This window comes from Vanessa tameamea, chromosome 30 (genome assembly GCF_037043105.1).
Source record: "Vanessa tameamea isolate UH-Manoa-2023 chromosome 30, ilVanTame1 primary haplotype, whole genome shotgun sequence".
In the NCBI taxonomy this organism is placed as follows: Eukaryota; Metazoa; Arthropoda; class Insecta; order Lepidoptera; family Nymphalidae; genus Vanessa; species Vanessa tameamea.
The window spans coordinates 1,565,165-1,588,417 of NC_087338.1; the positions used below are offsets into that span (position 1 = coordinate 1,565,165).

At 35.6% G+C, this 23,253-nt stretch overlaps 1 protein-coding gene across 3 annotated transcripts in view; it reads left to right on the forward strand.

Annotated features, from left to right (window-relative positions):
* The window catches only part of LOC113391585 (copper-transporting ATPase 1), a 111,020-nt gene that overhangs the window by 69,063 nt on the left and 18,704 nt on the right, over window positions 1–23,253 (forward strand). For all 3 annotated transcript variants that reach the window (XM_064219957.1, XM_026627593.2, XM_064219956.1), the window contains 7 exons: window positions 16,350–16,467; window positions 18,705–18,832; window positions 19,849–19,979; window positions 20,437–20,607; window positions 21,823–21,902; window positions 22,168–22,270; window positions 22,883–23,043. In XM_064219957.1, the coding sequence (XP_064076027.1) occupies window positions 16,350–16,467; window positions 18,705–18,832; window positions 19,849–19,979; window positions 20,437–20,607; window positions 21,823–21,902; window positions 22,168–22,270; window positions 22,883–23,043 (892 nt within the window). The remainder of the gene's footprint in view (window positions 1–16,349; window positions 16,468–18,704; window positions 18,833–19,848; window positions 19,980–20,436; window positions 20,608–21,822; window positions 21,903–22,167; window positions 22,271–22,882; window positions 23,044–23,253) is intronic.

The following is a 23,253-nucleotide window of genomic DNA, read 5'->3' on the forward strand; positions in this document are numbered from 1 at the left end:
ATTCTCCATACCTTCTCCTCAACGGGAGAGGAGGCCTTAGCCCAGCAGTGAGAAATTTACAGGCTGATTATGTTGTTTTATGTTACATAGTATAAAACAAAGTCGCTTTCTCTGTCCCTATGTCCCTTTGTATGCTTAAATCTTTAAAACTACGCAACGGATTTTGATGCAGTTTTTTTTAATAGATAGAGTGATTTAAAGAGAATGATTTTGTATGTATAATACGTGGACAATATAGTAGATAAACACTGATAATTTTAGAGGTTTCTAATGTGATGTCGTAAAAAGACACATTTTTGCGCATATATTGCAAACGCTGGCTGAACACTATGAGATAGATCAAAATAATGTACTACAGAATTGTATACCTCAAAAATGTCTACAAAAAAGTCCGTGATGGTATGTGTCTATCTGTAAGCGATAACCCACAACAACATTTTTTTGTCACTTATTTTTTACCACAAATATTGGCTAATTTTCGAAGCGATTTTAACCTATATAGCATTAATCCTTATCCAATGAAATATCTTAAATACATTGTTGATTTAATATTGATTTATATGGCCCTTTACAGCATATGATTTAAATGAATATTTTCGAAGATATCATGACACCCTCTCAGGAGGGAATTTTGGATATTCTAACCCTAAATGGGTGAAATAGGGGTTGAGCGTTCGTATGGATTTTTTTAAGTTAGAAACATGAAACTTTATTTTTGGGATACTGATTAAAAAGGAGTAGATACTTATTTAAGTGTTTCTGTATATTCTACCCCTACGGGGGAGATATAAGGGTTGAAAGTTTGTATAGAAGTCCGTCATTTTTAAGATAGAAATATGAAACTTTATTTTTGGGATACTGATCAAAAATGAGTAGATACGTATTTAAGCGTTTCTAGATAATCTACCATTAAGGGGGTGAAATAAGGGTTGTAAGTTTTTATGGGAGTCAGTCATTTTTTAAGTAGCAAACATGAAACTTTATTAATGGGTTTACTGATTAAAAATGAGTAGACGCGTATTTAAGCGTTTCTTGATATTCTACCTCTGAGGGGGTGAAATAAAGGATGAAAGTTTTTATGGAAGTCCGTCATTTTTTTAATTAAAAACAAAAAAACATTTTTGGCATACTGATTAAAAATGAGTAGATACGTATTTAAGCGTTTCTTGATATTTTACGCCTAAAGGGAAAAAGTAGGGGTTGACATTTTCATTTCGTATACAGGTTAGTCTGGAAGTCCGTCATTTTTAAGTTAGAAGCATGAAATTTTATTTTCGGGCTACCGATTAAAAATGAGTTGATTCGCATTTAAGCGTTTTTGGATATTTTACGTTTAAGGAGAGAAATTGAGTTGATATTTCGTATATAGGTTAGTCTGGAAGTCCGTCATTTTGAAGTTAGAAGCATGAAAATTTTTTTTCGGGCTACCGATTAAAAATGAGTTGATTCGCATTTAAGCATTTTTTGGATATTTTATGCCTAAGTAGAGAAATTGAGTTGACATTTCGTATATAGGATAGTTTGGAAGACCGTCTACTGATTAAAAATTAGTCAAAACTGCACACATATCATAATAGTCCAAGATCCCAGAGCCGGCAGACCTACGTCATTTTAGAACAGCTGAAATTTGGAGGATTTCTAGTCTACTATGTAGTTAAGACAGTATGAATACTTACTATCTCGAAAGCGGGGCCCTTTCCCGGGTAGCGCGAACTAAAGGTGTGTAAAAACCTTACTCAATTACGTTAAAGTAGAAAGGCTAATATTTAAATATGTTTTTAGGTATATACATATGCAGTACATATGCATTTAGTATAAAGCGGTTTTTTTAATATTACAAACAGACAATCCAACTTTATTATAAGTATGTATATATAGATAACGAAATGTTAGCTCAGTCGTAAAACTAACGCCCAAATCCCTAACCTCTGAAGCTTTTAACATCTGCACCCTATCAAAACGTAGTCGCGAACAACTAAAACATTATATACTGTGGGGTTAATCATATTGCACGATAAGTTCATTGTTAAATGTTCATTGACCTCCCGTTACTGGAACGAGTTTATTTTGGAGCAATCGAATTTTAAACCGGTTTTAATCCTCTACGGAAAGCGATAAGCGATTTTATGCCCTAGCAGGGAAACGAAGTACTGCCATTTATGCAATAAAAACAATAAGAAAACTCACGGACATAAGTACTGCTAGACTAGTTTATTTTGGTAATTTTCACAGTATTGTGTCATATGGAATGTTGTTATGGGGTAACACAGCAGATATTGAAATAGTATTTATTCTGCAGAAAAGAGCTATCCGAACTATTTACGATATTAGTCCTTAGGACATCATTACGCGAAAAATTTAAAGAAATAGTTGTATTAACGGCTGCTTCACAAAATATTTATTATAATATAATGTTTATACAGAAGAATATACAAAAGTATTCCATAAAAGCTGATATACATACTATTAATACAAGAAATAAGAATAAACTTGTAACCCCTACTTTCCGTTTGCATACGGTACAGAGAACGTTTTTGGGCAATGGTATACGCATATATAATAAGATACCGGGAAATGTAACCAATTTACCATTTACGAAATTTAAAAAGTTTATTAAGACTAAATTAATAAATAAGTCTTATTATTCATTAAAAGAGAACTTTTTAGAAAAAAACGCCTGCATTTAGGCTCGGGTTCCATCACAGGACACTAATTATTGTAAAAAAACAGCATTGTTAATCGGTTTCTTGCCGTTTCTTCTCGCTGGAGGCTGCTTTCCGAAACGGTGGTAGTATTTTAATAATGACGATTCAAAAACGCTTCGCTGTGAAGTTTACTCGAATAAACTTGATTTGATTCGATTTGCATTTCCGGCGACGATTTTATGAGGGCACGCGAGATAAACACGGCGTTGTTGTTTTGAAAACAAGTTTCGGTTCGTTTTTGGTACTTTAGGTGAATGTATATCCTGATTATGGTAGTTTTGGTTATCTGGATGGGTCACCTGGTAATTTGGTTCTGTAATACGTGTTAACTATTTCTTAAAATAAATAATAAATATAAATAAATATTGGACAACGTCACATACATTACTGCGATCCCAATGTAAGTAGCTAAAGCACTTGTGTTATGGAAAATCAGAAGTAACGACAGTACCACATATACCCATAGAAAATTAATGAACTTTTTCTACATCGACTCGGCCGGGAATCGAACCCGGGACCTCGGTGTGGCGTACCCATGAAAACCGGTGTATACACTACTCGATCACGGAGTTCGTCTTCATTTATACAATTTGGTTATTTTTATAGACAAAACAGTGATTAACTTGGTGGAAGGGCCGTCTTGGTACGTACCGTCTGTTCATTATATGTTCTACCGTCAAACAGCAATACTTAGTATCGTTGTGTTTCAGTTTAAAGTTAGTAAGTGTAATCAGAGGCATTGGGACGTAACTAGTTCCCAAGTTTGGTGGCGCATTGACGATGTGAGGAATCACTAACAGTATTTAAAACGGGATATTTACCATGTTAATATTTACTTTGTCATAAATAGTTATATTTTATGTAACATCAAAGTTAGTCCACTTCCCTGTTAAAACAGTAGTGGAAACTTAACTGGCATAAGTGTTAAAATATGATTATAATATTAAGTTGTAATATAAGATATGCTGTATGTTTCCCTAATAAATAAATAAATAAATAAATAAATAAATGTATTTTATTTTTATTTGGTGGAGCTCGATATTTCGACATTATCTACAAATGTCTTGTTCACGAGAAAAAAAAAATTAAAATCTGATGTAAGGTATGGTTAATATTTCTTACAGAACCAATGGTTGTGGCCGTTTGTGACCACATATCAACAGGTGGTCCATCTGCACGTCCGCCTCTCTTTCTATATCATAAAAGAAAACATTGTATATCAAATCAAATCACATCAAAATATACTTTATTCATGTAGGGCTTTTACAGGCACTTTTGATATTTGCAATTTTTGATTCACAAATATTTTAAATATCGTAGATAAATTTAAATTAAATGTATCTACGACATTTATAATATAGGTTTTTTTTTATTATTTTAATTTTACTGGAAACTTCATTCCAAATGTCGACCAATTTTCTTTCTGTCATAGCCACCAATTATAAATCAGTATTTACGAAATAACTTGTTTACAAAAATAACGAAATACTAAACTAAATAAAATAGATGGAATTTATAGTTTATAGGATGACTAGATTAAGACATTTGCGCACAAACGTGACGCAAGATTAAAAAAAAAATCAAGTTGCCATTGTCATTCTCAGGATGCCTTATAAAACTATTATGTATTATAATCGCGTAAATTACTAAACAATAGTACCGTGGTTCTCAATTGCTTATAATATTTAATATAAACAGCTATTATCTTTTCTGTTATGTTTAAATACTTTACGATTTAAAATAACGTAGCCATGTTTAGATTTTCGCGCGCACGTTCGCCATTGGTCGTTTAGCTGTCAAGTGTGATAGGTTATTTTTATCTATGTACCATTTTAGAAAATTATATGGAATCTTTTTGGTGAGTGAATATTTTAAATGATTTAAATTTATTTTTACTTTACTAATGAAAAAATCGAATTAATTTATTATTAGGCTAAAGCAATATAGTTAAATACCTTTGTTCTTCTCTATTTGTTGATAGATTTTATTTTAATAGTATGGAAAACATTAATATCGGTATGTTATTCCCTAATTATAAGAAATAATGTTTTTTGTCGAATTTGTTAATACACATACATTAAAATTGAAGCATTGCACATACTTATTGATTCGAAAGACTATACTTAATATAGATTACTTGGTGGTAGAGCTCTCTGCAAGTCCGTCTGGGTAGGTACCACCCACTCATCACATACTACCGCCAAACAGCAATACTCAGTAAACAAATCGGTAACAACAGACACGAAGGACATAACATATCAGTAGCCTGGTTCAGTATAAAAAAAAAATTGATTACTTTTCTAGTATTATTATTACTGCTGACGGTTTTGCAACAAAATACCAAATCCCACTTACTCATTTAACCAACGAACACATTTTGTATTTAAATAACTATTCGTCCGCGATTTCGTTTACGTCTAAGGTGTCTTTAGGTGTTAGGCACAAATCAAACCTATTGTTACGAGACTAGCCCTAGCCTCCATACGGTGCTACGTCATAGGATATTATAATTAATTATATCATTAACAATATCATATATTATAAATATATACAATTATTATTGTAATTAATTGATCAATAATTTGTACAACTTTAGTTAATATTATTTTATGGGATAACATTTAATACTGGCATGTAGCACTATTTCTTATTTTAAAAATGATTGAGCTGTCATAAGGAAAACAATTGGAGGATTGTGAGGGATTGTAAAAGATATATAGAGAGATTGGAGCATCATTGTAAAAAACATAATTTTATTGCCATCCCGAACTACTGAAATTACACTATAAAGCTTCATACCAGATATCATCAAATTCGTCCATGAAATTCATGATAATCAACAGACAGACAGATACTGTAGCATTTACAATATTAGTGTTAGAAATACTTATTTATGTAGTTACATTTATATTATAATTATATATTTAATAAACTCATATTTTGTTATTGTATCTGATTTCATAAAAGTATAATCGATTTAAGAACGTCATTAGTATGGCTTTACAATATAATACAAGATGTTTTCCCGCGCAAAAGCATTATTAAAAATAAAAAAGGAGCGTCGCGCATGGAATGAAATAGCTGATTTTTGTGAATTGGATATTTAACTTCAGAACTATAATATTTATAAAATAAAAACAAATAATAAATAAATATTCTGTGTACTGGTGTATTTATTATTAGTATAGATATATATTAAAGTATATACGGCATTCACTGCAAAGGTCAAATGAAAAGGGTCATCGTTTGAATATGTATATATTTAAAATGTGAGCTCAAATAATGGTTGGATTAGGTTGTTGAATAAAATAAACAATACAATTGTTTCCGACAACGACAATCCAATCCGCATTACACTATTCTCTAAGGTTATTTGAATATTACAAACAGATACTCTAATTTTATTATATGTATAGATAAATCAGTTGGGCCTTTTCTCCCTTCCACTTTTCGTATATAAACGTACTACTGAATTCTACCAATTTTTCTTAATACAAATGTATATAAGACGATCATAGAAAATTAATAATTTTGTATATCGTTGTGTGTAATGTCGGATTGAACCTTAGTCGCTTAGCCTAGACTGGATAATTTAAAAGGGCATATATATAGAGTTACATAGGGAATGTTCAGAGAGTATATATAGATATATGTGAAGACCCAGCTTCAAGTAAATAGGAACGTCAAATAATTAACAATATTTAATATAGTTTACAATATTTATTTTTCCAGTTTTTGTTACAATCATCCATTATCTTCCGCTCTTCAACCCAGATTAACAATTCCCGTGTCAAAATTCAAAAATATTCTTCCTCTACTTTTATTATAAAAATGTCAAACCAAAAAGTATTCATCACATTTATATAATTCTGTGATTGAATATAACTCAATAGCTAAAAGCTGTACAACCTTAAATGATTATTTATAAATATTTTATATAAAATAATTTATAGGCTTACATATGTATATAGTTATGTATGAAATAATGAACGGTTATAATTATACTAATGTTATGCGGAGGAATGAGGACCGTGTTGTGAGAAAGGTTTTGAGAATGGATGTGGATGGATACAGAGGTAGGGGACGACCCAAGAAACGACGGATGGATTGCGTGAAAGACGATATGGTTAGAAAGAATGTCACTTGTGAGATGACGTCCGACAGAGAAGTGTGGAAGAGGAAGACATGCTGCGCCGATCCCAAGTAAAATTGGGATAAGGGCAGGAGCATAATGATGATGATGATACTAATGTGTCTTAGTTGGTGTTGAATTTACGGAAACATTTAATGGTCGAATTGTGTTCTAAGAAGAGGCAAAGACCACACGCGATCTTAGTAGCTTATTAATTACATCTAACGGTCGTTCATTGCTAACAATAATACAAGATAAATTGATAAATTAATAAATAAAAAAAAAAAAACTCATGGTTCAAAAAGGCTAATTGATTTTTTTAACTTCTATCTGTCTATGTATATATGTGCGTGTGTGTGTGTGTTGTATGAAAAAAAATTATGAGAATTACAACTTAACACCTTAACTTTGTTTACAATGTTTATTTTAATACAAACTAACACCCCTGTTTTAACGTCAAAAGATTGTTCATTTCTAAAGATACACTATTAGTACAATTCCGCACCATATAAAATTTCAAATCTCTTACTTCGAAAACATTAAAACTCTCATACAAACATCCAAGCACCGTTTTACCCGCTTAGTGCTGGAGTTTTGGAAAATACGGATATCTACACCCTATAAAGAACAACCACTCTGTGGAACCAGCTTTCGCCGGCGGTTTTTCCGAACCGATACGACTTAGGAACCTTCAAGAAAAGAGCGTACTCTTTCCTGAAAGGCCGGTAACGCACCTGCAAGCCCCCCGGTGTTGCAGATGTCCATGGGCGGTGGTAGTCACTTTCCATCAGGTGAGCCTCCTGCTCGTTTGCCACCTCTAAAATAAAAAATAAATAAATAAATAAAATAAAGAACCTGCCGGGCAAATTTCGAGTTTGTAGATGTTATAGTTTCTGAGATTTCGTGATTAATCAGTGAGTGGTATTTCGCTTTTGAAATTAGTAACCTCTAAAATTATCAGTGTTTCTCTACTATATTGTGCATGTATTATGCAAATAAACCTTCCCCTTGAATCAATCTATCTATTAAAAACGACCGCATCAAAATCCGTTGCGTAGTTTTAAAGATCTAAGCATACATAGTAACATTTATGCTGTGATGCGTAATATATAAAAATGTCGCTTCGGAGGTTAACAGGTGAACAATGTTATCCTGTTTCGTTGAATGTCCAGTCGATGGTGCTAGAAAGAGATGGCACTATGTTAAACTAAACACTCGCTAAACGAAGTATAGAAGTGAATCTTTCTTCTCGTATGGTTTGTTGGGTTTTTTTCGTAACATATCACGATGTGTGTTATCCGATGACATAAGGTATTTTACGTTGTTACTCATTAACGAAAAATTAAATTAAAAAAAAAAAACATCACGATATATTACACACTAGCTGTGCCCGCGACTGCGTGCGCGTTTGAATTTAATAAAAAAGCGTGACTTTATTATTATTTTACATATAATTCTAAAATAAAAGTCTAAGTTGCTTCTTATTACATCAGCTATCTGCCGGTGAAAGTCCCGTCATAATCGGTCCAGCCGTTCCAGAGATTAGCCGGAACAGAAAGACAAACAGACAGACAGACAAAAATTGTCAAAAATGTTCTTTAGGTATATGTACCGTGTATACATACATATGCATTTAGTAAAACGCGGTTATTTTAATATTACAAACAGACACTCCAATTATATTATATGTATAGATAATTATAATGGTATTATAAATAGTTTTACTATGTGTTATAAATTGACAAATGCTGCCTGGATTTGAACCCGTTACCTTCGGCTTAGATTCACGTGGCCAAACTACTAAATATATAATTGTATTTAACTAACATGACTGTATTTTTAGATGTTGAAAATGAGTAACTACTGAGTTTCTTGCCGGTTCTTCTCGGTAGAATCTACATTCCGAACCGGTGGTAGCTTTACTTTAAATAGTTTGTTAAATGACGATTCAAAAGTTCTTGTAAAAGCCTACTTGAATAAAGTATATTTTAATTTGATTTGATTTGATACTGAATCACCTCTTAGAAGCTAGTTTAAAAGAAATATATGAATTTGTGTACTTGGATATTCAAACCGAACGTATTAACCACTAATCTCTAGAACTCAGATAAACTATAAACGATTTAATTAAACATACCCAATTAAATAGGTATGTCTTTGTTTATCGTAAAATATTTGCATTGCAACTCCACACGACACTACGTTGACGATAAATTAATCGCTGAAGCGCTGTGAATGAATAGCAAAGCAAGTTAGAAAAAGCGCTTCAATCGCTGAATTGTTTAAAATTTGCACTCCGTTCGCTCACCAGACCGTTAGTTACGTCATAACTTATAATGTTTTATATGTTTTGCCCTTTTTGAGACTCACGTTGACACAGACGGACATAAAACGAGGATATTATAATATTTAATTAATAATAAAAAGTTTCTTAATTGCGTTTTTTAATACAATCGATTTTAGTATTGTTTATTTAAAATCAGTGATTTCGAAATAGGGATCCCAAATTTTTTATAATGTAAGTATTTATTATGAAATAAAAATTAAATATCGTGTTAAGCTGTACAGGGTTCTGTATGTATTATTAAGTAAATAAATTTATCGACTGAGAAGCGACTCTCAATAAATATTTGATAATGTCATTTATGTTTGTTAACGGAAAATAATTTTCTAGAAATTGTGGTTTAGTAACAGATTGATAATGTTTCACTTTTGGGCTGACCGGATTCCTCTCTTGTTGAGAAGAAGGTGAAGAAGGAAGGTTTGGAATTCTACCACGTAGCTTCTATCCGGGTTAGTGGATACTAGGCATGGGCGATATCTGAATTTTGTGTCATATGTTGTAAAACGGATATTTGAATTAAATAGGTATTGATGCCGACATTCGATTTCAGATTTCGTCCTGTCTTTGTTTAGCTTTACATTGTACGGTTGATAAGAAAGAGATGAAACGATTTTAATATCGGAATCAGTTTCACATTCGCATCATCTCATTCTCACACACAACACAACACAAACAGCCTGTAAATTTCCCACTGCTGGGCTAAGGCCTCCTCTCCCTTTGAGGAGAAGGTATGGAGCATATTCCACCACGCTGCTCCAATGCGGGTTGGTGGAATACACATGTGGCAGAATTTCGTTGAAATTAGACACATGCAGGTTTCCTCACGATGTTTTCCTTCACCGCCGAGCACGAGATGAATTATAAACACAAATTAAGCACATGAAAATTCAGTGGTGCCTGCCAGGGTTTGAACCCGAAATCATCGGTTAAGATGCACGCGTTCTAACCACTGGGCCATCTCGGCCATCTGGGCCATCTCATTCTCACAGACGGTATACCGGAAAGTTAAAGAGGGACAGTACTAATGTTATCGTACTTTAAATGAAACGACGTACCAAAACGGTAAATGTATATAGTTTTTTAGATGTGGTGAAAACCCGTCAACATCGAATCGATGACATCTGATATTCGAACGACATCCGATTTTAGATTCGTTTCGATATATCGGACAACCGCCTAGTAGACACGTGTGGTAGATTTCAAACCGGCACATGCTGGTTTCCTCATGATGTGCACCTTCATGTATGAGATATCAAAATTGGAATAATTACTCAGCACTAATACTGTTTTATAATCTATTTTCAATAATTATTTTATAGCATGTATAAAGATGATAAATTTACTATTTAAAGGTCATTTTGTTTCGGTTGTTTTGGAATAAGTTCCCAGTTGTCGTACATTTTTGGAGAGCCGATGAAACGGTTATGTTTTTAAAATGATCTGCAGGACAAGTTTCATAACGTTTTTTTTTTGTTTTTAAGGCATTTTTGTGGAATAAAATAAAAAAAAATTGAAATAACGTCTTTTTCCGTCTCGCGTTTTTAAATTTGGACCGATAATTATTGTTTTAATGTTGACAAATAACGAGTGTTTATTTTTTTTTATAAATCAGAAGAAAAGAATTGATTTTAATCGATACTTTTTTTTAAATACATCTTTGAAGTTGCATTTTTGACTTATTTTGAAAAAATCTAAAAAACGTGATAACTCAAAAATGGTTCACTTTTGCATCATGCATATGGGGGTTAAAATTATTGCAAATAATCACCCCTATCACGTCCTAACGGGAATACGTCGAATTACCAATAACCCTGTATATGTGTATAGAAGCGAAATACCGCTCTCTGATTAATCACGAATTCTCAGAAACTATAACATCTACAAAGTTGAAATTTGCCAGAAAGGTTCCTTATAGGGTGTAGACTTCCGCTAAGAACGGACATTACGAAACTCCATCCGTATGTAGGTAAAACGGATGTTGGAACTTACTATGAAAAAATCATATGTTTCTAAAGTATATTTAGTATCATTGCACCCGTGCGAAGCCGGGGCGGGGCGTTAGATCGTTATATAAAAATGACCCGTTTAAAAACATTTTTTAAGTTAAATGGCCGTCTGTCGGCTCTTAATCACGTTTAACATACACCGTGTGATTGTTCCACTTCCCAAGGTCAGTGTTGCTTGTAATTGTAACCTTGCTTTTACTAAATCTAACTTAGATTAATTAAATCGAGTTAATGAACCAATGAATGATATAATTATCATGATTATTTAAGAGGTTAACATTTTCAATTAGAAATATATAACCAGGAGATCAGGACGTTGATTTTCAACGAATTTTATCAGTTTATGGTAAACGAGTCGAAACGTAATCGTTAACGTTTTAATATTCTACAAACGCAACGATTCCTTGAGCCGATGGCCCAGTGGTTAGAACGCGTGCATCTTAACCGATCATTTCGGGTTCAAACCCAGGCAGGCACCACTGAATTTTCATGTGCTTAATTTGTGTTTATAATTCATCTCGTGCTCGACGGTGAAGGAAAACATCGTGAGTAAACCTGCATATGTCTAATTTCAACGAAACTTTGCCACATGTGTATTCCACCAACCCGCTTTGGAGCAGCGTGGTGGAATATGCGCCCAGCAGTGGGAAATTTACAGGCTGTTAATGTTTGTAAAAAATGTATGGAATGGATCGAAATAGAATTTATAACGTATTACAACCGTTAAGTTAGTAAAATTGATCTGATCTATGAGTTATGACCCCCTGATCTATCTATCCAATAAAATTTCCTAATAAAGCTTAAATAAAACATCAAAAATCTCAAATTATGTTGTTCTATGTCGTAAAAGCATTTAAACTAGTTTTAAAATGCAATTGAGAGTAAGTTTAGGCGGACGTGATAGCGATTTAATAAAATAAAGTTTTTAACGATATATTATAATTTAATTTTATTCACTTAACACATCTTTGTAATTTAATACGTGGAATGAGTTACCGAGATTCTTAACAGTTGTTCTAGATGAATTCCGTAATGATTAGCAATACATTGGCGAGCAATTATGTTGATTGACGATTCAAATGATAAAATTAAAATCATAAGCACTTTTGAATCGTCATGTTAAAGTGTTGAATTAAACGTAGAGCGAAGTGCAGATTAGAGAGGAAGAAGGAGGGCGTGATATGGATGTCTTATCAAACGGCCTCGAGGGACACTATTCTTGTCAAAATATTGTCTGCGTATAAATTGGATTAAACTGTAAGAGCCCTCGTCCACGACGATATACTTGCTCGCTCATCCTTTGAACCGGGACACAACAATACTCTGTACTGCTGTTTGCCGGTTGAATGTCTGATGAGTGGATGGTACCTACCCAGACGGCACTATCTCCAAGAAATTTGAGCATTTTATTAATGACGAAAATGTTAATATGATATACAATAATTTATACCCTATACATAACATAACATAATCAGCCTGTAAATTTCCCACTGCTGGGCTAAGGCCTCCTCTCCCGTTGAGGAGAAGGTATGGAGCATATTCCACCACGCTGCTCCAATGCGGGTTGGTGGAATACACATGTGGCAGAATTTCGTTGAAATTAGACACATGTAGGTTTCCTCACGATGTTTTCCTTCACCGCCGAGCACGAGATGAATTATAAACACAAATTAAGCACATGAAAACTCAGTGGTGCCTGCCTGGGTTTGAACCCGAAATCATCGGTTAAGATGCACGCGTTCTAACCACTGGGCCATCTCGGCTCTACCCTATAGCTCTCAGGAATATTGGAAATGTAATGTTAGAATTGGATGATTAATTAGTTTGGAAGGAAAATTGCAGAGGATTTAAGTAGTAAAGGGGAATAGTGTTGTATTATAAATAAAGATATATTAATCAAGAGCTCTGGTCACATCACACGTCACGATAAAGAGAGACGGACTAGAAAAATCACTGCTTGCCCATGCATCCCTCCCGGAAAAAAGGATAAGCCGCCTCGAAAAATAGGAAGACGAAATTGTAAAATTCGTAAACAAGGATCGGATGAGAATAGCTCAAGGAAAAAGTGGAGTGAGATGGTGGGGGCCTATACTCGTCGAAAGGTCCCTAGTTAAATATATATAAAAACGCAGTTTATTATTATTATTACTAAGGAATTAATGGCTTGAATAAATAAAATAAATTATTAATCAAGAACTGTTAGTAGTGCACAATATAGCTGAAATATTAGCAAATCACATGGAGTACTGCTCTCACCTATGGGCGGGGGTTCCCCAGTACCAGCTCCTTCCATTAGACCGTGAACAAGATAGAGCAGCTCGAATTATCGACGATCAAGCCCTTTCTGATCTACTTGATCCTTTGGCTTTGCGTAGAGATGTTGGATCACTCTGCATCTTCTATCTAATTTTCGAGGGGTAATGTTCCGAGGAATTGTTTGGATTAATCCCGGCTGTTGAATTTCGCCTTCGGACATCTCGTCAAAATTCAAAGTTTCACCCGCACGACCTAGATGTCCGAAAATCCACATCAGCGATTTCTAAGACATTTTCTGTTTTTCCGAACCGATACGACTTGGGAACCTTCGAGAAAAGAACGTACTCCTTCCGGCGACGCACCTGTTTGCCACCTATGACATAAAAAGAAAAAAAATCGCATGGTGTACATTGATCTAAGATTGGTCTTTATTTCGTCTTCATTTGGAACAGACTGTATATTTAAATGTTGATTTAATACCTAGAAATGTAAAACATGAAATTATACGACCATGATACACATTTTTCCTGAAAGTAAATACGATATCTTCAAACGCTGATAACGTTCTGTCATATCTAATAAACATCCAAAAACGACACGTTTTCAAATATTATGTTTGTTAAGTCGAAGAGACTGTATCGGTCTGATAAGAATGATAATAAAATCAGTCCGAACTTAAATCTGTTCACCGTTAGTGCAAACGAAGAAACGCTATGAATGATATTTTTGGAAATTGAGATTTACGAACTCAAGTTTAAACCTCATTTTCCAGATAAAACCATTTGGCGCTTTTGTCATTTTTCGTTTCGACTTAGTTAATGTCCTGTACATTAACTACTACTACTAGTACTAGAGAGGCCAAGATGATGTAGATATTACCGGGCACCTTAATCAATTAATGATTAATTAATTCATGAATAGGTTCAAACCACTGAATTTTCATGTGCTTAGCTTGTGTTTATAATTCAAATCTTGAAGACAGTGAAGGAAAACATTGTGAGGAAGCATGTGTGTAATTTGATTGAATCTAATTTCAATGAAATGTGTTATACACCAATGGTACGCAAGTGGCGGTTTAAGCACCAAACCGTCTCTTCAAAGGGCGAGGAGCCCTTACCCGAGCAGTTGGACATTTACTTGTTACTACTAACCCATTTCCTTCCCTAAAGTTGAAACTCCCAAAATATACTCAGCGGATGAGGAGCATGTAAGCGACCTGATGGTACGTGGTGACCAACGCCCATAGACATCAACCATTACATCGCCAAAGTGCCACTAACCTTGGGAGCTAAGATGTTAACTTTCTTGTACCTGTAATTACACTGGCTAACTCACCTATTAAACCTATAAACACACCAATACTAAGCTTACTGTTTGGTGTTGACTACCTAGAAGGGCTTACGCAAAGCCCTACCACCAAGCGTCAATAAAGAAATGGTTTACGGGCCGCCTAGCGATGTATCCTGATCCCGTCGGCAATTGTCATCCCCACTCCTAATGCAAGTGTTAAGCTTAAAATAAATATTAAATAAATATAAATATTGGACAACATCACATACATTACTCTGATCCCAATGTAAGTAGCTAAAGTACTTGTGTTATGGAAATCAGACGTAACGACGGTACCACATACACCCAGACCCAAGACAATATAGAAAACTAATGAACTTTTTCTACATCGACTCGGCCGGGAATCGAACCCGGGACCTCGGAGTCACGTACCCATGAAAACCGGTGTACACACTACTCGACCACGGAGGTTGTCGTTAAAAGGAGGGGTAAATAGCAATATTAGTAATTCCTTAATAAATTTGGGACATTGAAACTAATCATTAAAAAAAATGTAAATTTTATTTCACTATATACGTCGGATTTTATTTTACCTTTAAAACTCCTAGTCTAGCCGATATTTTTATCGAGCGATGTCCTCTATCCAAAGGTTATCAAATAGATGTATTACCAATAAAACCCTCGAGTGTGGAACGTCCCATCACACTATCAGAATGATGGAAAAGATAGTGTATGCGTTTATTTGTATGCAACACTCGCCTACGCTCTAATCTCCCCTATGCAGATAAATACACTCTTGAGAATAGTCGCCAGATTGAAATTTCAAAAACAATGTATACTTTATTCAGGTAGTCTTATACAAGCATTTATGAATCGTTATTTTACAGAATTGTACTCAAATTAAATTTTAAACTAGGTGGAAGTTTTGTAATGTAGATTCATCCGAGATGAACCGACATGAAACTCAGTAGTTACTCTTTTCCAACATTTGATATACAAAACTTCCCGCTTTTTTATCATCTATATAATCTTGTATTGAATAATGTGCCTTATTTATCAAATATAATTTATATAATATAGTCTGCCTAAAAAACAACAAGAGCTTGATTGACGTATCTTAATCAATGTGCTCCCAATATTGTTATCTAAGATGTTCCTTCAATCTGCTATTTATTAGTATTAAGTAATCCATGCCTCTAGCAAGGCTTTTTTTGTCCTGATGACCTAGAATTCCACACACACACACACGAGTAAAACACAGCACTGAACGTACATGCGTTATGTCAACACAATCTGACAGTCTCTCCGATCCGTGCCGAAGACGGCCATCGCCATAGTTTAAGTGGTTAACAATCCCTCACAACCCTGTTGGGGGAGGGGGATACCTTACTGAGTGCGCCCTTGCTAGCCAAGAAACGTTAATCGTCTGCGCCAAAATGGTTTTGATGTTTTTATTTAACATATCAGAACATAATTATCGTGATAAACTAATTTGTTGACTATGTTGTAGTCTTGTAGTAATAGTTAATTACACTGGATAACTGTGTACTTCACATCATAATCGTTATTTGTATAAACCAAGGTCAGGTATTGATCATAATTGTCATTGTTTACAGAGATACGGGGCCGGATCTGGTGGCAGTGCGGGTGCCAATCAATGGCATGACATGTCAGTCTTGCGTACGGAGCATCGAGGGATCCGTACGAGAACTGTCTGGCATCCAGCACGTCAAAGTAAGTGAATCTGTGTTAAAATATCGACGGTCTACTGAAAAGACCAATGGTCTACTCAAAAGACCGAGACATTTTGTTGACCAATATTTAATGATAAATTGTTATAAGATTGTTAATTTTAATTTAAAAAATTCAATTAGTGATTCTTTGTCCATGTATTTATTACTTTTTCCTTAACAAAATAGGATGTTGTAAGCGAGAAGAATAGATAATTAATTTGATTTATTTACCGGTTATTATTAAAAAACGAAACTCATAACTTGTATTAACTTAATCTAAACTTTGTTTTATTACAAATCTTAATTAAATTGTCTGCATAAAATATCGAACTAACGCTAAATATATTCAAAAGAGGTTTTATGAGCCTTCTTGAATATAGAATATATTTTTATGGAATAGCTAGGCAGACAGACAAATAGACCACCGTGGGTAAGTGGATACCACAGCCCAAAGACATTACCGCCTTAAAAAAAAGAACAATTCCTTACGTTGCCAATGTGCTACCAACCTTGGGAACTGGGTTATTATGTCCCTTGTTCCTAAGTACATTTAAAACCGGAGAACATCAATGTTAAGCATTGCTGCTTGGCGGTAGATCATTGCACGAAGTTACCTCCAAGTTGTTAAATTGTAAATAAATATTTAGTTTTTGATAGGCGGACTAAATATATTATAAATGCTAAGTGCTGTTCGACTGCTTTCTTAGGGATTTTCGATGATTTAACTTAAAAAAGAAGAATAAAATATTATTTGTGACACCCCTGTATAAATATCAAGCCTCCAAGTAGATTTCCTCACAATGCATCTCCGGACCTTTACCGCCGAGCGTGAAATGCATTACAAACACATATTTAATATATAAAATACTCAACTTGTTCGTATTTGAATGCACGACCTTCGTCCGCGTGTTTGAGTTTGAGTTCATAAAGAATTTGATGTCGCCAGCGGCTTCGGTAACAAATAAAAATTGCCTCATGTCCTTCCTTGTAGTTCAAGCTTGTTTCTTAATGAATTTAATCTAATTCGATTCAGTGGCTGATAACAGCCTGTGCGAGAAATATTATGTTGCCCAAGTGCATGCGTGTGCGAAAACATGGGCACTCTTTATTTCCTCATTCTCATACACCTATGTCAAGCCTTCAAAGGCACAGATGTTGAAACACAGCCTATATTTTTACTCCAGACTTGGGAAAAAAAACCAATTACTTTTGTTTTCTTGACTTGGTGTTAATCCTAGGATCTCCAGATCTTTAATAAGGTAGCTGCTAGACCAACGAGGCAGTTTAATATAATGTCCAGTAAATACATTACATTACATTAACAGCCTGTAAATTTCCCCTTGTTGGGCTAAGGCCTCTTTTGAGGCTGCTCCAATGCGGGTTGGTGGAATACACATGTGGCAGAATTTCGTTTGATCGTTTTGAAATTAGACATATGCAGGTTTCTTCAAGATGTTTTCCTTCGCCGCCGAATACGAGATGTATTATAAACACAGATTAAGTACATGAAAATTTAGTGGTGCCTGCCTAGGTTTGAACCAGAAATCATCGGTTAAGATGCACGCGTTCTAACCACTGGGCCATCTCGTCTCTCCAGTTCAGTAAATATTGCGCTGTTTTAGTTTCGAAAAACGATATCCCTTTTTTTGATTAAATATGATGTTACCACCGGTTTGGAAAGTCTACCGAGAAGAACCGGCGAGAAACTCGGTAGTTGCTCTTCTACCGCTTTAATGACATAGTATGTTATGAAAGTACAATTACATTTATATAGTTATATCCTGCCTGGAAATCAACATATACTAAGTATATGTTCTACCTTTAATTTTATGTTCTATTGAGCAATATATCTTATTAATTTTTTTTGACATGAGATTTAAATTAATTAATTGGCTAAGGTAGAAATAACTGTGGAATCTTATTGCGCCAGGAAATATGGTGACGCGAATGTATCCATACAATGATTGTCATGGTTTCTCTCCAAAAGGTCTATATTATTTTCTAATACATAAATATCACAAACAAAGTACTTTGTTGTAAGGCTTTGTACAAGCTCGTCTTTATAGGTACCACCCACTCATCAGATATTCTACGGCAAAACAACAATACGTAGCAATGTCGTGTTCCGGTTTGAAGGTCTGAGTGAGCCAATGCAACTGGCACAAGAGACATAAGAACATAGCTCTGTTTGACCTCCTGCCGGTGTCATTAATTTAAAAAATATATATATTTTCCCAGGTGGAGTTATCTGAACACGCAGGATACTTCAGGTATGACCCTCGCCTGTGTTCTGTGGAGGCGATCCGGTCTCATATAGAGGATATGGGGTTCGAAGCGCCAGTGGATAGCAACGACGACGAAACGAGGTTTGTCTTACGGACCAATAAGAAACAATAGCAGTTAATATTGTATAAGATAAGTTTAAAGAAAACTGGATGCTCTTTACTGGACCTGCGTGTAGGTTGGGTTTAAAAGAGTCTGTACAACAGGAGCGTCCAAAATGCTTATGTTGCCAAATTAAAAAAGAAAATTAAAGGAACGCTTGTGCGAAAGGTTACTATACAATTAGTGAGTTTATGATTGATAGCACACCTTGGGAATGAAACGATCGCCTCCTGGCTGTTTCTATTCAAATTCAATATATGTATGTATATAATAAATTTGACAAAAAAAAGACTCGCTTCTTTCGCCGGTTCTTCTCAGCTCAGGGTATTTCGTTTTCCGAACCGGTGGTAGTGTTTAATTTGACTATCAATAAGTAAGTGTAATGCTTCCATATTGAATAAAGGAATTTGAGTTTGAGTTTGAGTACAATGACACGGGGAAGACAAGTGACCTTTTCGTAACAATTAGAAGGGCATAGCTTTATACTTGTGTGCGTACCGTCTAGAACGGTAACATGTGGTCGTATGCGTATAAAATAGGTTGCTATGCTTTATATGTCAGGCGCTAAGAAATATTCTTCTTTTTTGCTTCTTGACTGCCTCGTTAGCCTACAGGATAGATATGAGGTATATAGGCCAATTTCGGTTAAGGCGACCAATCTCAAGGGAGTGTCCAACTTCAAAGTCAAAATATAGACCTAAAGTTTGTTCGCAAAGACACGTGCTCTTTCTATCCATTACTAACTCTACTCTTTGTTTATTTGAAATATTGGCAACTGGACCATATAATGATCATCTCTCACATCGCCAACGCGCCACCGACCTTGGGTTGCAACGTCATGTCCCTTGTGCCTGTAGTTACATACGCTCACTCTTCAAACAGGACGATGAATATGTGACGAGTGGGTGAACCACCGAGGTCGAAAGAACCTACCCAGGCGGGTACTTGGAAAAAGCCCTACCACCAGCTTGATAAGAATCATTTTTATTGTTTCCAGGAATCTTCTCCCGCGCGAGATACCAACAGACTTGCTAATAGATATGACGAGTTCAAACCCGTCGAACGTCAGCTCAGTGCTGATCTCTGTCGTTGGGATGACGTGCCAGTCCTGTGTGAATACTATCGAAGGTTGGTAATATATACTTAATTAAATTAAACCACTTATAATTTAATTTCTGGACTGGATCAAAAACAACCGACAAGCGACTTCGTACGGGTGCAGTACTGATATTAAATTGACTACAGAATGTTATGTACAATTTCCACAGCTTTCAACTTTTATCATACACATATGGTAAAATTTCTTTTAGATAAAACACATGCAGGTTCCTTACGATGTTTTCCTTCACCGAGACCGTCTGATGGATCGATCGTTAGAGATAAGGGGAGAAAAGAAGATCACCAGAACTGTTCTTGCACTCCCAAGCGCTTGTCGTGCTCAAGACATAGCCGATTGAAAGATCATCGCCATCAAAAAGATAAATATTACAATAAAGACGGACGATTATATATACATATATCCATAAACTTAAGATAAAGATTTAAATGGAAGGTTTTTTTTCATAATTAAAAATTTAATTTGCAGGTACTCTTACGGATATGCCGGGCGTGGTCCACTCGACTGTCAGTCTGTCTGACAATACAGCGTTAGTGAAATACACGCCGGCTTCGATAACTCCTAAACAAATAACCGATGCTATATACTCGTTAGGGTTTGACGTGAACATAGTTAGTGTAAACGACGAGCAAATGACAGGTACGTCATGTTTTACAAACATACATACATTTTTTTTTACATGAACAGCCTCACCAGCGTCACCAGTTAACGTCTCACTCCAGGGACATACCCATTGTTGTTGAGAAGGCTTGTAAATACGAGCAAAAGAGCAGGAGGCTCATCTGATGCAAAATGATTTTTATGGACCTTTAAGAAATGAGTACGTTCTTTCGTTGAAGGTTCCCAAGTCATATCTATCCAGATAACGGCTGGTAAAAGTTTCCCACGAGGCTTATACGTGGTCTAACTACTGATCCACATCTACTAAAATTACGCAATTGCTTAACAGACAACAGTCCCAATTAATGCTCCCCTTCTAGTTAACATCCCTTCCTATTAAAAATGGGGCTTGAACATCATTCAACCATGACACTCAGCTATCTATATTCCAATTGAAGAAGGAATAAAGATAGTCAAACTTTAGATGTACGTATTTTATGCGAGTTCCTAGTAGCTCAGCTATATTGTGCACTACCAAGAGTTTATAATTAATATATCTTTATTTATAATACAACATACATAACATAACATAAACAGCCTGTAAATTTCCCACTGCTGGGCTAAGGCCTCCTCTCCATTTGAGAAGGTATGGAGCATATTCCACCACGCTGCTCCAATGCAGGTTGGTGGAATACACATGTGGCAGAATTTCGTTGAAATTAGACACATGCAGGTTTCCTCACGATGTTTTCCTTCACCGCCGAGCACGAGATGAATTATAAACACAAATTAAGCACATGAAAATTCAGTGGTGCCTGCCTGGGTTTGAACCCGAAATCATCCGTTAAGATGCACGCGTTCTAACCACTGGGCCATCTCGGGCTCTATCTCGGCTATAATACAACACTTACTACAAATTCGGCGATAAAAGTTTCGGCGACGTTCCAAACGCATTTTTTTTGCAAATCCATATTGAATATCATAGATAATTCAAACACGACCAATGATATCGCGCCAATTCGCTGTCTCGTATGTTGTATTTGGCTTTTGTGATCTTGTTGTTACAATAGACTATATTGGTAAATACACTCTTGCCACAGTTTTATGGGGCATGTGCAGGTTTCCTCGCGATTTAATGACATGTACGTATGCAAATGGTGCTCGGGTTAACTGCGTTTGCGCGATTAAACTGAAATGTGCAAATTCTAGTACAATATGTAATGGTTTCAATGGAACTGTGGACGTTGTTCACAGAATTATCACAGATTAAAACTGAAGAAGGATCGGGAGATCGTGTCAAATCATCGCCCCCCAAAAGTAGGACGCAACAGAACGTAAGTACATTTGAAACTATGGTCAAATTTATGGGTCTGTTTTAAATATGAACCATTCGAATGGTGTCTTGGTAGAGTTTTCAGCAACCATGTGGGTAGGTAACACCCCCTAAACTACAGAAGTAACAGGAGGAGTGTAACTTCCTGGATCAACGCCACCCATAGACATCATGTAAGAAATATTAACCATCGCGAATGTCTATGGGTGGAGTTGATCCAGGACAAGCATAGACTATAAAAACTCATAATGCTAATGTGCTCCCAGGGTGTTCCGGCGCCGGAAGTGTCGCGCTGCACGCTGGAGGTGCGCGGGATGACGTGCGCGTCCTGCGTCGCCGCCATAGAGAAGCACTGCGCTAAGTTGAACGGTAACTTGCTACTGTTGGAACGTTTTGATTGGACTCGGTGATTTAACTGTAGTAAGGTCCCAGTGTTGGACTAAGGACTTCGAGGAGAAGGTTTTGCAGTATTTTTCCATCACAATGCTCTATTGATATGGTGGACACACATGTGGCAAAGATGTTTTCCTTCACATGCACAAGTAAATGAAAATTCAGTTGTACTTTAAGCCCGCAATCATCGGTAAAGATTCACGCGTTCTAACATATGGGAAATCTCAGCTCTATCCCTCCAACTTTTGGATTTTTTAACTTGAACCATTTTTCTGCTAATCAATTCTTTTATGAATTCCCCCTACCGCTAACAGAGTTGGACTACAAGTTCAGATGGGTTTGTAAATGGATGACATATTTATTTCCAAAACATTAGTTATATAATATGATATATTTTTCTTCCAGTCCCCTTTTTGTTTCTGAAAATTAACCTTACGCAAATCATAATACTTTTAAAGTGGGGGTGGGTGATCTAGGAGGAAATTACTGACTGAAAACGAGTCTAATTAGGCTATAACCGCCTAAATTTAACCTCAAGACATTCAGTTAAAATGCAGCTTTGTTAAAACCCCCATTTTCTTTATACAGGTGTCCATTCGATCGTTATAGCACTCTTGGCCGCTAAAGCAGAGGTTCGCTATGAACCGGCAAAAATATCAGCTCTCGCGATAACAGATTCGATCACCGAGCTGGGCTTCCCGTCGGAACTTATGAGCGACAGTGGAGCGCCGAGGGATTTGAATTTGTCGGTAAGGAGGTTCTACCCCAGAATAAAATTTCTTTGGAAATTGTATTATATACAGGACTAGCTGTGCCCGCGACTTCGTGCGCGTTTGAATTTAACAAAAAAGTTATTGTTGTAGCCTAAGTTACTCCTTATTACATCAGCTATCTGCCAGTGAAAGTCCCGTCAAAATCGGTCCAGCAGTTCCAGAAATTAGCGGGAACAAACAGACAGA